The 18,882-nt window shown below is 23.7% G+C and overlaps 1 protein-coding gene across 2 annotated transcripts in view; it reads left to right on the top strand.

The window, feature by feature from the left end:
• LOC136969845 (lachesin-like) overlaps positions 1 to 18,882 on the top strand; it is a 119,031-nt gene that overhangs the window by 45,440 nt on the left and 54,709 nt on the right. For both annotated transcript variants that reach the window (XM_067264132.1, XM_067264131.1), the window contains exon 2: positions 5,353 to 5,465. In XM_067264132.1, the coding sequence (XP_067120233.1) occupies positions 5,353 to 5,465 (113 nt within the window). The remainder of the gene's footprint in view (positions 1 to 5,352; positions 5,466 to 18,882) is intronic.

The raw sequence follows: 18,882 nt of genomic DNA, 5'->3' as shown, positions 1-18,882 counted from the left end.
AAATTTTAACATTATATGTTTAGTATTTATAAATTTTTAAATATTTTAAAATACTATAAGTTAAATACATGATGATAATTCAAACTGAAGACGTATTTGAGCAGATTTTTAAATATAAATTTTCAGGAGAAAAATTAGAAAATAATTAGAAGTAAATATAATTTTTTTAAATTATTAAAAAGCAAACACATTAATAGTTTTTTTAAAATAAAGCACAATTAAAATAATATTATTTCTTATTTATTTTATATTTTAAGATTGTTATTACATACCGAAATTTGAAGGGTGAAAACACTCCAAATTTAAGCACCTTGACCTTAAGACGTACCTTCATATTTTAAAATAAGATTTGAAAGAAAAAATTAATTAAAAAGTAAAAAAATTTATGAATATATTTAAATATTAGAGATTTTATTCTCATTGCTGCAAATAAAAATAAAATTTAAAAATTACTTTATAGAAATGATTTTATCATTTATATTATTCATAATTTTTAAGAACAAATACAGATTTATCTATAAAACTGACGTATATTTTATTCCCATTTCCGTAATTTCTAATATTTATGAATGATGAGATTGTGCTGAATATATATATATATATATATATATACATACATACATACATACATACATACATACATACATATATTCTTTTAATAAATTCTGCATTATTTATATTCGTAATAAAAATAAAATTGAAAGAAAAATTTATTTTTTTTCCATCTTAGAATGAAAGTATATCATAAAATTTGTCTTGAAATATCCTATAATAATAATTCATGATGTAACGTAATTTGCGATAATCTTTCTTGCGGATAAAGGTATTTTTAGATAATAACAGATCATAGTTGACAGAAGAGATAAATTATGAAGGAATATATAAACAACAGTGAAGGTTCTGGAGACAAAAATATGCGATTTTTTATATAATAAACAATAATAAACAATATATATATATAATATCAATATGAATTATCATACGTCAGTTAGACAATGTTATTAACTTACAAATCACTGAAAGAAAAATTGTTTTTATACTATAAAAAATACATTTTCTCCCCCTTCTTCCTTCCATTTCAACAAAAAAGTCTTAAATATCTACAGATTTTAATTAAATTTTATTCATTTAATAATGAAAAATCAATGATTTTTCGATATACATTTTCAGAATTATCATTATATCCAACGAATTAATTCAAGTAAATAATTTATGATACAGCAACCCGGTTTCTGACATTTAAACCAATAATTTCTAATTTAATAAGTTAAATTAATCAGAAATGTTTAATTAAAAATCAAGAAGTATTTTATCAGTTAGTGAATAATGTATAGCCTATGTATAACTGTGCTTAGCTTCATTGTAATTTGTTTTTTTTTGTTGTTGTTTGTTTTGCTTGTTTTTTCTAACGTTGAAATCACTGCTTGGCTTTACTTAGAGCGATGAAAAATATGTATTTTTAAAAGTTATAGATAAAAATTTTTTTCTGGAAGGGTTCACTTTCATTGTAGGAAAAGTTTATTCAAGTAGGATGATAAAATGTGGTTATCGGTCTTTGGCACACGGTGAGAAATATCCAACAAACTTGCACACAAATGTCTTCTTAGAGATTAATGTAACCAAAGTGTGGCGTGCAAATACGTTGGTCTTTTCTTGATGTTTTATCCACAACTAGAGGAAGTCCGTGTGTTGAATTGTGCGTATGATGGATGTACTCGTTGTACTGTAGAAATCAAATGCCGATGGGCACGCCCTTAGTAATAAGAATCGTTAAAGGAATTGCCAACCAGCAGTAATGTTTGCCTTCTATCTGCATTAGGATAAAGAGGCATATCTTTAAAAACTCATTTATTACAGATGTGACGGTAATAGCAATGTGGTATGGGATGTCTTTTGTAGTAACAATATTGCCATTGCTTTTTCTTACTTAACTTAACGAAATTACTATACCCCTGTTACGATTTTTATGCTCAGATAAACTGAATAATTCCACGTTTTATCGTGTAAAACTGTATAGAAACATGTGTTTCTTTTTATGTAGTAAAGTATATATGTTTATATACCCACCCTCAAACTTATTATGTTTTTAATCGATTTTTGTAAATTGACTAAATGTTTTTGCCTGGGGTTGCTCGGGATTTTCAGGGGTGGGAATTGGCGAGATTGTGTTGGGAGACGGTGATAAAAACAATGGTTTTAGTAATTAAATGTACATTTATTGACCTGAGTATTTACAATAATGGAACTGCAAAACAGAAATTTGCTTAGGCTTAAGCTAAGAGACGGTGGGCTTTAAGGCTTGTTGGGGTAGGATATTTTTTCTATTTATGCGTATAGATTATAAATACATTGATTAAGAAGAGACCAGTAATAGAATTTCTCAGTAAACCATTATAGAATTGATTACATTTAATGTCATTACTAAGCTATACTAATTTCTGTATAATACAGTAAAATTAAATGTATAAAAGATAAAAATAATTAGTATAATTTATATTTAACATTTTACTAGAAAAAACTATATATAATTTAATAAATTTAACGCTACTCTTTTAAATCCGACAGAGGAAAAAAATTATTCTAGTAAATTTTTTTATGTTAAAAACTCACGAACAAGATAGTTATTATATGTAATTACTGCACTAAAATTACTTACAATTAATAGTACATTTTATAAGCTATTTCAAAAAAATACTTAATAAATTATTTCGTAAAATATTAAACATTTATCTTACTTTAGTATGCAAAATGTCATTTATGAGTCAACATAATTTGCTAAAACTAAGCGGGTTAAACACAGTTCCTTCTCACAAAAAGAAAAGGAAAAAAATGTATATTAAAAAAAGAGAGAGGTATTTGGTAATCCTAACGTAATATAAAGTTTATGAATTATTTATAACAGAAGACGTGTTAGAAAAACTTTACAACTACGAAATATCCGAAGCGAAATGTTTAACTCATAAAGATTTCTTATAATGAATTAACACTAAATGGATTAAAAATCATTTTCTCGTGAAAGATATTCAGGTAGAATTTTTGTCAGGTATTTATAATCATAAATGACAACATGTTTACTTAGAAGCAATGTCATAAAACTCTTATTATTAAATAATGTAACATATAATACACGAATGAATTCTTGCACGTGATATAAGATAATTATTTCGTTTTAATTCCGTAATTTTATCTTTTAATTGGTTTATGACGTTTTATTTTATCTCTGTTGATAAGGTTTTATATGATACACCTTTTAAAACTTAAATAATTACGATTTTTATTTTTACAAATTAAAAATGGCTAATGTTACAAATTAGATTTTTACGTATTTTCACAATTGTTTATTCTGTTTGGATAATGTTTAAATAGGAGTAATTTTGCATTATATAATGTATAAATTCGGGGTGTTTTTTAATTAAAATAAACTGAAGTTTTACAGAGAAAATGTCTAAAAGATTAGAGTGATATTTTTAAGATAAATATTTACATTAAAGAAGAAACTTAAGTGAACAATAAGAAATAATTTTAGCTTATGAAGACCTTCATATTTAGTAATAAAAAAGTAGTTTAGGCTATCATTTTGTTCGTCTGGATGTCCTATAAAATCTAGTTAAGACGAAGACAGAATATCTTCTGTATAAGATGGGGCTCATTAAGGCCAACCAAATTTGGTCTATTATTTGATAAAAATAAAAATCCAAACTTGGTCGGCCATAATGGATGCCCTTACCTTGTTTATACGGAATATCTTTTATACTATTCTGTAATTTCAACCTTAAAATGTACTTACAAAACAAGCTTAAAACGTAATTTAGAGATAAAAAGTCAAAAATTACTAATAAAAATGTTCGAAAAATTCGAATACTCTATAATTTCAAATATTTTTTGGTTATTTTTATGTTAAAGATATAATTTCGTTACGAATTCTTTGCATTTTTAAAACTTTTCTCCATATTAAAATTGCTTGTATCTAATTAATTACATTGAACTATTTAATTAAATTAAACAAGAATTTAAACAATAGAAACGATCAAAAATTTTAAGATTTCACTTTACAAAATATGCATTAATAATTCAATAATATAATTTAATTCGAGAAATTTTGTGAATGATTATATTTAAGATAAAAAGAATTTTAATAATTTAACTTTAAATAATTTTTCCATGTTTCATAATTTATATGTATATATAAAGACTTATTATCATGTTTTAGTTCTCTTCTCTTATATTTATACATGTTTTTCTTTCATAAAAGTGGAGAATTTTTTAAAGTTTTATAACAACTTTTTAAAATATTACGTGCTTTCTATCACGTTTTTGTTTGCTAAATTTATAAATAAATAATAAACTTAAAGAACGATTTTTTATTTGTTCTAAACGTTTATTTTTTATCCTTAAAAAAATATATTAAATAGATTTAAAAACGTTTATTTTATAAAAAAATTACATATATTTAATATATTTTACCCTTATTTTAATCATAAATATCTTCAAAAATTTATATTAATCTTGTCCAACTTTAAAGCATTTTTTAAAAATAAACAATATAATTTTTTTACACTCATAAGTTAAATTTAGAAAATGTATTATATAATTTATTAAAATAGTAAAAATATGTGTGTATATATATAAATACTCTGGTATATTTTAAATTATTGAAGTGATAAATCTTACACTTGTTCAATAAATGTATAGTGTTATAAACCATATACATATCTTCACTACATCTTGAAGATTTATGTATAAAACATAGGGTATTACTGTATTATACATGCTATATACTAGACTATATAATATATACCAATTTCGAAGAAATATCACGTTAAGCCATAAACGTACGCCATTAAAAATAAAGTCTATCGATAACATAAAAGCTGTCCCTATCTGTCAGCAGCGTGGAATAAAAGGGGGAGAGGGATAAGAGATGAAAAGTGAGTGAAAAAAGTTATTTAAAAAAAAAAACATAAAATTTAGAAGTATTTACCATCGGTATCCAACGCTTTTATTCTTGAAAATTTTGTCTTCATAAAAGAAAACAGATAATATACAGGATATGATTGCCTGACAACCATGTTCTTTCCATGTACTTTAGTGCCCAAACACATCATCAAGAAATGAAATACGACCTATAGACAACGTGACATGACTGTAAAACATTTTTCCATAAACTTTTTAGGTATATTGAGAGTCTTAGACATATATTATTTAATGTCAAAAGATCTGAAATATATGTTATTTTTTTCTTTTTCCCCCTTTAACTTATTAAATATTCCTTATATAAAATGAGATTAACTTAATTTTTATATATGGTTTTCTCTCTCTCTCTCTTTCTCTCTCTTTTTTTTTACTTTACAGTGATTGAGTTTGAGTTAGAACCAACCTTTGCTGAATCGATTCCAAACGTAACCGTTCCTGTTGGTCGAGATGCTAAGATGAAGTGCGTTGTCAACAGGTTAGGTTCATATAGGGTAAGTTTTAAAACATATTTTATATTAATTTATATAATTTTATTACTTTTATACATTCAAATTTAGCAGCCATAACATTAATAATTTTCTCTTTTTTTATTATTTTAAATATATAATTTATAATATTTTTAAAAGTTAGAAAATTAATTTCTTAAAAATACAATTTTTCCAGTTTTTAAGCATCTTACAAATTGAATTTTTATTATATTATTTAGTAAAATTTTTAACACTATACATGTGATTGGATGTAACAATCGTACAGTATATAAATAAATATATATATTAATTTTTTTCTCGTAAATATATATATTAATTTCTTTCTCGCTTCTTATTTTTATTTAACTTTAATATAAAGATTTGGTCGACATATAACATTATGTCACTTTATATTTGCATCGCAGACAATAAGATGACAGCTTTAAATATTTGATGAAAGTTAAGTTGATTATTATTTCATACAGTGCGGTTAAAATGATAAAACAAAGGGAAAAAATACTTTTCATCGTTACATATATATATATATATAGTAGTGACTTAACTAAATAAAAATTTATATTAATATTATTAATTATTTTACGGGTATATTTATTATGAAAGAGGTGTTTTTTTTAGTTTAGCGATTGATTTCCATTTTAAAAATTCCTGAATTTCCTTTATTTAATATTTTAAATCTGATAAGATTATATTGTCCCGAACGACAAACAAAGTGATTTCAATATTCTTATTCTTATTTAATATATTGACATGATATATAACATAACATTAAAGAAATTGGATGGGAAGGAATTTATTCCTCCAAACTTAAAAATATATTTTCTATTCAACCTTAAAAAAGGGGAGAAATAAAGAAAAACTAGCCTACTTCATTGCAAACTTTTATCGAAGTAATTTAATTGAAAGCAATAACAATATATCGAAAGTAAATGTTTGATTCCTTTCAACATAAATCTTTAACACTGTTTAAAGAGTTTCGCATTCAACAGTTACTGTACACTACGTTTATATAAAAAGCTTGAAGTGTGTTCAAGGAAAGAAAAAAAAAAGAAAATTCCCTTATACTTTCATCATACCCAAAGACCTTATTAGCTTATTAAGCGGCTGATATCGTAGACAGTAGAATAAAAGGAGTCATATGGGCGCCATAGTGTCGCGTTGGAGACAGTTTCTGGATATAAGTCTATCTAGCAATGTTTCTCGAATGTTGTTAAACTAAGAGAGATTGTTCGATCGGATTCGCCATTATCCCTTGTTGAGTAAGCGGGCAAAGGTCAGACACACGTCCTCTGTGTGTTAACGGGATATATGACCCCACCCACTGGTCATTAAAGACATTGAGGATCAATCCAGAAAGGTTTCTATCATTTAGAACATTATCACACTCTAGTCTATACTTGTCTTTATTTCTTTGATAACATATTTTTGTTGACTAAATCCATCAAAATAATCATTTTGAAAACCTTTCTATTTATATTTCTTCCATTTTTATAGAGTTAAATTGTTTTTTCTTTTGATAAAAAGTCAAAGTCATATTTTTTTATTATATTTTTTACAATGGACAATTCATAATGATGACAACAAAAACAATAATAATGTTTTAAAGTTAAACTTTGTATATAAATAATAATAATAATATTATAAAAAAGTTAAATTTTGTAAATTTTATTATTTCTTTATGATATATTTATATAGTTAGATATGTTATATATTTATATAACATATGTTTACTTTGAAAATAATGTTTTTTGAATAACGAGATAAAAAGTTGAACGAACTGTAACATCTGCAAACATGAATTTAGAAAAATAAAAATATAAGAAAAGATAATGGAAAAACACTCCGTAGAATAAAAATTTATACTTTGGAAAAGTATTTCCGAAGTGTTTTATAAAGGTGTATAATAAAAATTATTAAATAAATAAATATATAACTTGTAAAAAAAATAAAAATAAATTACATAAATTGGAACTCTTAACGTGTAATTTTTATAAAATTAAGACTTAAAAAAATGATTTTTTACTTGAAATGAATAGCTAATAAATTATTAAACATATTTACTTGACTCGTTTATTAAGTCTATAGTTAAATTTTACTCAAGAATAGTTCTTTCAAAATTAATAAAGTGAAGAAAAAGTAAATATGCACGTTAATAAAGTATATTATTATTTAAACATTATAAAAGAAAATATAATTTAATTAATATTTTTACTTATTTCTTCTTTTGTTATTCAACATAAAAAAATTCTTTCCAAAAAGATTAATGAATATTTTATAACCAGAAAGTATGTTTATGTTTTAAGAATTAATTTAAAAATGAAAATTTTATAAATCATCAATTAATCGTTTAATAATTAATAATTTATTTATAAATAACATAAAGTGATTAAATAAAATAAATTGGGCGAAATTGTACAATTGAATAACCATTCAAATGTACTTCAGTTAACGTAATCTTCTTGGAGTAAGTAAGTTTTTAAGGACACTTTTTTCACAGGAACATTGAAAAGGTTATCTTTTAGAAATGCCTTACATATAAATTATATATATTTTAAAGTTTAAGAGCAAAATGACTACTTCCCTTTATTCCGCGAATGACAGTATATGATAACGATAGCGAAAAGGGGGACTAAAAAACAGAACGTGAATCTGAGAAGTAGAAAAATCAATGATATCACACTTCCAGCTGAAGAGAAAATTTACGATCACAGATGTTCCAGAAAGACTCATTTTATTGCTTCAAATTGTCATTCACTCTCATGTTATATTGACCCCTGTAAGTCAAAATGAGACAATGAAAACATGATATATTTCCTCATCACAATATAAGTTTATGAATTGCGTAGAGTAAACGATGGAAATTTTCTAAAGTAATCCGTTATTTTACTATTTCATTTATTATAAAAAAAAGAAAAGAAAAATTGATAAAAATTTATCAAATGTTTCCCCATTTTATGAGAAGAAATTGTAGGGAAGTAGCAAAGATGTTGTAAGCTCATTAGTTCGTAAAAGTACTCTGCTAGAAAGAGAATAGATTCACCTGTTCTTAAAAACAATCCCCTTCTGTTAAGAGCGGAATCTTGTCTGTATTGAGCAGCTAATCACAAGCATCGAACTTGGGACTCAAAAGATCGATATCGTGATTGGATTAGTATCAGGTGTTACATGTTCTTTATTCTACTCAGTTTGATCTCTCCATTCATCTTTACAAATCTTACAAAATCATTCTTCAGTAAGTTTTCTATCGATTGATAAAATTATATTTCGATTTTGATATATCAGAGTATTGTCTCTTCCTTTTATTATTATTTTATATATATATATATATAGATAGATACAGATATAGATATATATAGTTAGAAAAGTTTCTGTAACATCGCCTTTTTCCTGTGAAGTATACTGGTCTGGGGTCAAGTGTGAGGTATTCGGTAGTGGTTCACTTGATTCTTACAAAATCGATGGACAGGAAACTCGAAGAAAAGAAGAGACACTGCTAAGGGAATAAAAAAAGAATAACATTAGAGGAAAAGAAATGAAAAAATGTAGGTTTTTATCGTCGTACTTTCGGACTACGATCGTGGATTAGATTCTCATCAGTTATGTAAATTATTCACTTAATGGCTTGAAGAGTGCGAGATGGAAATTCTGTTCTTTGATGCCAATGTCGCTTTTCTTATGCTGTTGGGGTAACAATAAAAACGCCTTTTTTGGTCAGGCACAAACTTTTAGCAACGTAGGAAAAAGAAAAAAATATCAGTAATCTGCATACCTTTAGCAAATATTTGAAAACTTCGCTACTGTATCTAAAGTATAGGAAAAAAACCAAACATTTACGTCAGTATGAAGGAAATACTTATTTAAAAGCAAACATTACTAATTCCTAACATTTTTTCCCTCGTTATCCCTTTTAAAAAAATATAAAAAATATTGTTTCTTACAAATTACTTTTATTTTTCTTATTAAATATGTAAGAATCACACGCATAATCATAGAACCATGTGAATGCATGCTTGTTTTCATTTCTTTTTCCAACAACACTTAAATCACTTAGTGAAATAATTTCGGGGGAGGGAAATAATATAATTTAATCTTTAAAAATAATTTTATACCTTTCAATAAAACTTATAAGTAATTTTTACAGTTAAAATGCTTAAAATTCTATATAAACTAACGGTTTAATTGAATTTAAAAGGCTTTTTTGATCATCACACTTTATCCAAATTGTTATTTAATTTAGTGATCAATACACAGAAGAGATAAATAATGTAACACCGTAATTTTATTAAGAAGAAATTTTCAATTTATAAATGCTTTAAACTAAACTTAGGCAAGAAAAATTAAAAATATTATAAAATTAAAATTAAACTTTACATTATAATTAGAAAAATCTGATAAATATAAATAATAAATCTTTACGAAGAGAGGAGAAAAATTTATCATCATCTTTATCAGATGCTATTCAACGAATAAAAAGTTTTTGCACTGTTGCAATTACAAGAAGATAAACATAATTAAAGTATCATAAAATTTGTTTATATATAATAAAATCCGATCATTAAAAAAAAGTCTAGTAAAATTTAACTCAAAAACTTCATTAAAGTAATTAATAGAACATAATAGCATTCGTGTTAATTAGTTTTAAAAGCTTCCCTTATTTTCATAAATAAAAAATTATTAAAAATAGAAAATCAATTATTTAGATGTTAAAATTTGAAAATTTTAACTTATTTTTTTGAATAAATTTAAATTATTTTAATAATAGTAGTAGATTTAGATCTACTACTAATAAATTAATATCTACTCTATTAAGATATAACGAATTAACAAGCTTCAAACTTGACTGTTAATATACAGATCCACTACTGATACTACTGATCTTACCATTGATATAAATTAAATTTTTATAAAATTAAAAATTCGAATACTACTATTATTATTATTACTAGTAGTAGAAGTATTAGTAGATCTAGATAATAAAAAATCTCATTAGTTTGTTTAGAAGTCTCTAATTAAGAATAAAACTATAATTTAATGATGCTAAAAATTAAATTAAACATATTTATTACATGTAAAAAATAATAATAATTTATTAAATAGATAACCTAAGTTAATAAACATTTTAAAGATATCACTTTAATTTTGTTAATATTAAAATCAAAATTTTCTAATTAAAAATACTTTAATTAAATTTATCAACTTTAAAATTATAATTGGAGGAAAGTTAAATATAATTTACAAGTATTTTATTTTATTTTTCTTTTGCAAAGTCTGTTTCTTAGAATTTACTAATTGTATTAAGGCTAAAAATATACAGTAAAGTAAATATTTTTGTGAAGAAATCGAATTATTACTTATAAACTATATTATGTCTATAGAAACAGCAATCTAGATGAGTGACTAAGTTAATTACAAATATTTTTCTTATATATTTCATAGAAAAGGATTGGAATAAGATCACTTAGATAATTTTAAAAAAAATTCTTTTTCTAACATTCTTCATTATAACATAAAAATATTTATTTAAATATTGATAATTTTTCAATCGTTAACAGCTAGTTTTTGTTATAATTGGATTGAAACTTAAAAAAGTTATAGATCTATAACTTTCCACTGTCTTTCCATAATCTCGAGAACAGTGCTAGATAGATGGAATTCGAGACCAGACTTATGGGAAGTAGACCCCGATTACCTATACATGAACTTTTGGTCTGGGCCAGAAGTGACGTTATTTCAATTCAAAAATTCTCCCTGAAAGGTTAGATAGATAACCGGCACGACTCTATTGTTAAAGGAAAAGTATGATGTACAGGGGCAAGCCACTACTAATTTGAGGTGGAGAGCATATATTTTAAATTAAATAAATTAAAAATATGATAAAAAATTGCAGCCGGTATTGTGAAATGTCACAATAAATAGTTTATAATGTAACATTTTAGAAATTACATATTTATAATTAAATTTTATATATTTTAAAATCAAACTTTATGATTTTTTTATAGAAAAATATGTTATAAACGTAGTTATTGTGAAAAATTGCAGAGATTTTTTAAAAGTATTTATTTAGTACAAGAGCTTAATAAATTTTTTATTTGGATGATTTATTATCATAAAATATTATTTAGTTCTTTAATATTTTAAAATAAAATTCTAATAACTAATTGTTTATCTTTTTAAACATTTTAACTTCTAATATTAAAACATGGGAATAATTTCCGTTAAATCTGAAATTAATCAGTTTTATATTATTTAATATAAATCACATTAAATCAATGAATAACTTTAAAACGTCTTTAACTTTGTAATTAATATTTGAATATTTACGTTAACTTATTAAACGTATTTTTATGACGTATAAATGATTTTTTTAACAAAATAAAAGGCCTAAATTCATAAATATCAGCTTTTTAAATGTATTATTTACTTTGCCTTACTTATTTTAGATCATAAATATTAAAGATTATAAATGTATTAAAGAAATGTTTAAAATTTTACACATTTTTGTTACTTTTAATGTTAAATTATTGGGCTACAATTTGAATAAATTGTAGACTTATAAATTCCCACTGCCGTCTATCCTTCCTTAATCTCGAGAACGGAATTATTTAAAAATAAGTTGTTTTTTATGATTTATCCATTGTAGAATCATATTTATGTATATCAAGAAAGGACTTAAGATAAATTAAGTGATTATTCGAGTTATAACTGAACAGTGTTATTTATTATTTTCTTTATAAATAGAAATTTTGTTTATCCTTAATATTTTTCCATCGTTTAAAAGTACATAAATCAGGTTTATTAATGGAGAACTTTTAAAGTTAAAATCGAATTCGTATGATTTTGTTAAATTAATAATTTGTTTTTGTGTAGGTAAATATATTTTTTATATAATTTCTTATATTTGAAGTAATCTTCAGAGATTTCAATAAATTAAGGATTTGAAATTGTATTTGAGAATTGAGAAAAATAATGTTCCCTTGTTTGTTGTATCACAAGGAAAAAATTATTTTTACTAAAAAATAATAAATAATTTATTCAATTTTTCGTAAAAACATAATAAAATTACTTTAATTTTTTATCACAAATAGTAAAATTATATTTCGTGTGCTGAAAATAGGCTTTATAATTGCCTTTTGTTTTCCTTTTTTTTCCATTGACATAATTGGAATTAATTTAGTGTAAATATAATTTTTAAATATTTATAGTTTAAATTAAACTCAATTTTATTTTTAAATTAAAGGAAATAAACAGAATTCTGTTAATTTATTTAACAAAATGCTGCTTTTAGTAATAAGTTTAATAAATGTAGAAGAAAATAAACTGAAGAATTAAGAGTTTATCGGTTATCTGATCAACATTCTCTTTAACTTGATTTAGGATGCTATTTTCAGCATTTAACACCAATAGAAAATGATTTAAACATTTTCTTTGTTTAAGTCTTTTGGGCTGCAATTTGAAGAAATTGTACATTTATAAATTTCCACTGTCGTCCGTCTGTCTGTCTGTCTTTCTCTAATCTTGAGAACGGCATTAGACAGGTGAAAGACGAGACAAGATGTAGAAAGCTTACAGGAACAAAGTCCTGATTAACTGTATACAAATCTCCGAACGTGACTAAAAGTTACGTATTTTCAGTTCAAAAATGTTCCCTAGAAGAAGTTACATAGATGACCCGCCTGACTCTGTTCTTATCAGGAAAAGTATGATGCACAGAGGCAAGTCACTATTAATTTGAGATGGAGAACATATATTTTAAATTAAATAAATTTAAAATATGATTAAAAATTGCAGCTTAGCATTGTGACGATGTCACAATAAATAATTGTTCATTAATTAAGTATAGATTCAAGTTTAACAGATTCATTGAGATTAATCATGCTATCCATTGAATTAAGTTCGATGAATCATGGTACGGGGAATGATTCGCTAAGCGTTGATTTGTGATTATGTATTATAAAGATTCGTGATTATGTATTATTTTGTGAGATAATTCTCGCTTAAGTTTTTTTTAAATTTAAAGTTGCTAATTTTCTTTTCTGGAAAAATTTTATATTAGCTGAGGAGATGATGTAATAGAATTTTCATCATCAGATAGATTAAGATCATTAATCGAGATAATCGATTTACTTATTTCATTATTTTTATCTCCAAGTACAGAAATTTGATCTGCTAATTGATTTTCATGTAATTTACACTTTCACTTGTTTTTGAATGGACAAGAATTATCAGTTAGCTTCTTGAGGAATAAGCTAAGAAAGTTTGGATTTAATTCTTATGATTTAATATTTTCTTTCCCATTTATAGCAATGAAAATGTACGATTTTTTCTATTATTTTCATCTAATTTCAGAGGAATTGCTCAATAAACTAAATTGATTCGAAAGATCTAAAGATAAATTTGATGAAAGAAAGAGTTTATGATATTGTAGCAAAGAATAATTATATATATATATTAAATGATGGATTATTAGAATTAAGCTTATGAAGATTTAGATACGAAGAAAAGATAATTAAAAACTTGGTTAAGAGGAAATGACTAACAAATACTCTAGATTAACGACCTTACGACTTACTTTTACAGACAAAAAAATTCATTTTTATGCTAATTTTTATGATTATTTTTATAAAAATAATAAATTTATTAAGTTAACTTTAATTAATAAACATTTTCAGACTAAAAATGTTGCTGTAAAAATAAGTTTTTAACAACAGAAAAAGGAGACATATTTTTTTTATTGGTGGTAATTATAGCCGTTTAAAAAATCTGCATAAATAATTCCATACTTTAATTCCAATTTGTAAGCCAGGAATAGATATAAGGGAAAAAAATCCAAAGTTAAATCTCACAAATTTAAGATTTCATCTTATCTTCGAGACCATGCATGCAGCTTGACTTTCCCAACATCAGAGAAATATGTAAATTAAATTTGAACAGTTGACACATAATATAAGCGATAGAAATAGCCGATGCTATCGAATTACCTTCCCTATGCGGTATGTGGTCGATTTTATGAGAACATTACTTAGAATAAGCCGAAATGCAAAATAATTCCTTTACATGATAGGCTCTAAGCACGTAACACGTGTTCTCCACTAAATCTGGTTTTATAGTCGACATTTAATCGGACTTGTAACGATCTCAGGTATGGCGGCGAGAATTGATGCTACCAGCTTGCTAATCACTAAATTGCATATTAGTTAACGTAGGTTAAAGTTAACATTTTAGCTAACTGAACAATCCTATTTCTGCATTCCCAATGGGCACAGTCCTTTTATTATGCTGTAATTAATCCCATAAAGTTCATTAACCATTCTGTATAATTTACAAAGTATATTAGACAAATTTAACATTTTGAATTTTACTGTAAATTTTATTCAATTTTAATTAATTTTTCTCGCCTTCTCACAACAATATACGAATTCTTAATTTTATTCTCTTTTATATTTTAAAGAGAAAATAATTGTTTTTTGCAAACTTTTATTCTAAGTTCATTCTCGCATCTAAGGGATGTTTGCAGTGGGCACATCTGTCTCGCATTTTTATCTTTATTCTATTGATTTATCAATACTTGATTTCCACATAGATTCACAAATCGATTCACAAAGCCACATTCGGTTTTCCATTTTTATTGAATATTTAAAATATTAGTTACGTTATGATACGTCATTACCATAGCTCGTTTGCTATAATTTTAAACTTAAAACATAATAATATATTTTTAATAAATTTTAAACAATTTAATTTTTTTAATATAAATGTGTAATTTTAAAATATTTTAAGCGTATTTTTTAACTTGTTACTTGTCAAATTTGTTTCTTTCTTTTTTCAAGTGCATGTCTTTTAATGAAAAAATGACTGTGGAAATTCTGGATAAAAATGATGATAAATAATCAACATTTATTATTGTCAGGGAGTTTTTAAAATATGTATTGGATTTTATCTGTGAATATAACATTGAATTAATAAATAATGCTTAGAATATATATATTCTAAGGTATAGATGCATTTACAGAAGGAAAGAAAATAAAAATCCAGGTATGAAAAAATGCATTTTTCCTTCGATAGAAACCAAATTCACATCTTCCAGATTTATTCAAAATTTTCTATTCAGCTAAATCGCAAAAAACGACAAGTCGTTGGTTCGGATTTTATCCGATATGACATTTTTCTAGATTAATTTGGATTTATTTTCGATTATAATATACATGTTTATAATCAACAAATCACTACATTTCAGAAGGTAAATTCATGTCAACAATAACTAAATTTTAAATAAGAATTATATACAGTAAAACTTTATATTTTAAATGTTAAAATAATTTATATTATTTATACTCTAATTATTAATTTATATATTACACTCAAATTATATTTTATAACGTTTAATATTATACTTATATTATTAATGCTAAAGAGTTTATCATTGTAAAGATTGATTAATGTTTCTTTAATGGGCTTTACCTTATATTGTAGCATCGTGTGTTTGTGTGTAAGACGTTACAACTGAAAACTATTTTTTTGTTTTTACTTTTAAGACAACTGAAACACTAACAATACTTGCCCTTAAGATCTGTATCACAAACTTTGTATTTAAGGTTTTAAAGCATCTGCTCCAGGTAGTAATCACAGAGTTTGAAGTTTTATGTTCCCATCTAAAACCACGACAATATACCTAGAGATTTAACGATTTTATGATAGTTGGTAAAGAGTTTATATCCTTAAAGATTTACTTTTCTTCTAATGCTCTCCTCTATTACTACTACTACTACTACTACTACTACAACTACAACAACAACTATTACAATTTACGTTCTAAAAATAAATATAAAAAGTTCAAAAACAAAAACAAAAAAATTAATTTTATCTCCTAAGAAAAATTCAATTTTCAAACTGATTTATTTCTTTTTTTTCTCCTTCTCTCCTCCTTCTTCTGTTAGATCTACTACATATTGATTAAATAAAATAAGAAAAAATTAATCTAATTCAATTATAAAGAAAATATATAATTTTTTTCCTTTTTTCCCCCTTTCTTTCTATACAAACAATGTTTGTAACAAACTTCAATTTACTAAATGTAAAACTTTATGTAGTTATTTAATAAACAGTTTGACAGATAATCAATATCCAAGATAATTGGTCATAACGTCAATGAGATGTTTTTAATTTAGTATCAACTTAAATTTTTCCTTAACAATAATTCTTCAATGAAACGAAGCACAAAATTAGATTTTTAAGAAAACTAAGATGAGTTGAAAAAAAAAAAAATTATATGAAAGAAGAAAGTTATGCTGAAAGTATAATATTATCGAATTTTTCGTCCTAATTACAATTATCTTATATCTTGTATTTTCAAAAGACGAAAAAAAAATAATAATTGCTCGACATAAACCTTAATCGAATCATTTGCTTGTATTATCACGAGCATTGAAGCATTATTTAAAAAGCTCAGTTTTTATTACTTTTATATAATACTATTTTTGGTTTACATTTTAAGAATTTTATATCAAACTTATAATATTTTCATTTCATGCGTATGTAAATTTTTTTTATAAACTTATAGATATATATATTTTTAAAAAAATGATAGTAATTTTATTACCATTTAGAATTCCAATAATTCCTATTAAAATATCATACAGCAGAATTCTTCAGCAAATCAAACTTTAATTTAAAATTGAACCACGCTGAATAGATTTAAAAATTTTGAAAATAGTATATTTTTCAAAGATGGGCCAAAAGATGATTAATCATTATAGCTGTTCCTAATCGTACCTTTGTCTTTACGATAGTTAATTGATTTTGAGGCCGCCTGCATATTCTCGTATGAAACCGAAAGTTTAAATCTTAAATATAACTTTAAAAATACATTTTTAAAACTTTTATATACATTAAGAAAACTTTAAATGGTTAATTTAAATAAGAATTAAAATATATATATTAAAAAAAATCAATCTTGTTATATTTTCGCACTCTTAAATATTTAATTTAGCGCTTCCGAGATACCAGTAATGATATTAATTATATTAAATTATATTTAGTTATTAAAAATATAATACGGTTAATAAATTAAATTAAATTTACATCCTTAGAACATAAATTAAGAAAGGTAATAAAATATTTCTGAGTTAATTATACTTAGTAGAGTTGAGTTTATACGGATTTTATCATATAAAAATTTCTAGTAAAAGAATTTTTCTAAAAATTTTTTAATAAATATTTTTAAAATGACATTATAAAATTTTAATTTTATTTAATGATAATTATTAAATGTAATTACGGTTTTAAAATTTTTATTTTATTTAAGTTTGTAGTAAATTTATAAGTTTCAAAATAATGAATGTTTTGTATTATTAAATTACAATTTTTTTATTACTTTACGAAAAGAATAAAATTAAATTTTATTAATTAAAAATATAATATAAAAATTATTTTTATTATAATTAAATTTTAAATAATAAAATATTAATTTTAAAAAATGATATGACCAAATGATTATAATTAAAGCAATTTTATTTAACGATTTATTAAATTACATAAATTAATCTTTATAATTGTGTTTTATAAATTATTAATTAAATTTAATAAACGCTTTTTAAATTATTTTAATTAAAAATTTATATTTTAAAGAAAGTTTTAAAGAAATTAATTAATGTAAAGTTTATAGCTTCAAATATCAAAAAATAATAACAACAACAACAATTCTAAAGATATTTTTATATAATTTTAAACAAAACAGTTAAAAATAATAAATGAATTATATGTAAATGATGGAAATTTTTTAATCAATTATATAAATTTAATATTAGTTTTGAAGATGTATCCACAAAGCATGCATCTTTATAGCAACTTTATAAGCTTTGGTGTGTTTGTGCATACAATATAAAGTTTGTTTGTAAGTTTCTTATATAAATATAATGAACCAAAAATTAGATTTTCTTACAAAAAATAATATAAAAAAGATATAAAAGCATAAAATAATTATAAAATAAATTTTGGGTAGCATATTGACATCTAATTCTTGTAGCAGCAGCAAGTTGTAGTGTTAAAACTATTGTTTCTTAGGATAAAAAATTGATTATACATGTTAATTTTAATTTAATTCTAAAATATTTGGTAAATTTAGAATAAATATATTCATTTATTTCATTATTTATCATGTAAATCGAGTTTCTTTCTTATCTTCATTCATCTCCTCACTCTCGCCTAGGTCTTCAGTAGACTCTATCCATAATAATAATAATAATAATAATAATAACTCTCCCGTGGTCACCACCTGGTCGTGGTGGGAAACATCACTTACTACCACACTACATTCATTCAATTTCTACACTCGCAGACATTCATACATTAGTTTATGCTGGGGCAGTCACAGTAGTGACACACCATGGACTGAAAATACAGTCACAGACAAATACACAGAAAACAC

Source organism: Centruroides vittatus, unplaced genomic scaffold (genome assembly GCF_030686945.1).
Source record: "Centruroides vittatus isolate TY-2023 unplaced genomic scaffold, ASM3068694v2 contig_1824, whole genome shotgun sequence".
Taxonomy (NCBI): Eukaryota; Metazoa; Arthropoda; class Arachnida; order Scorpiones; family Buthidae; genus Centruroides; species Centruroides vittatus.
The sequence above is the reverse complement of the archived record's forward strand: the minus strand, read 5'-3'. Positions and strand labels throughout refer to the sequence as shown.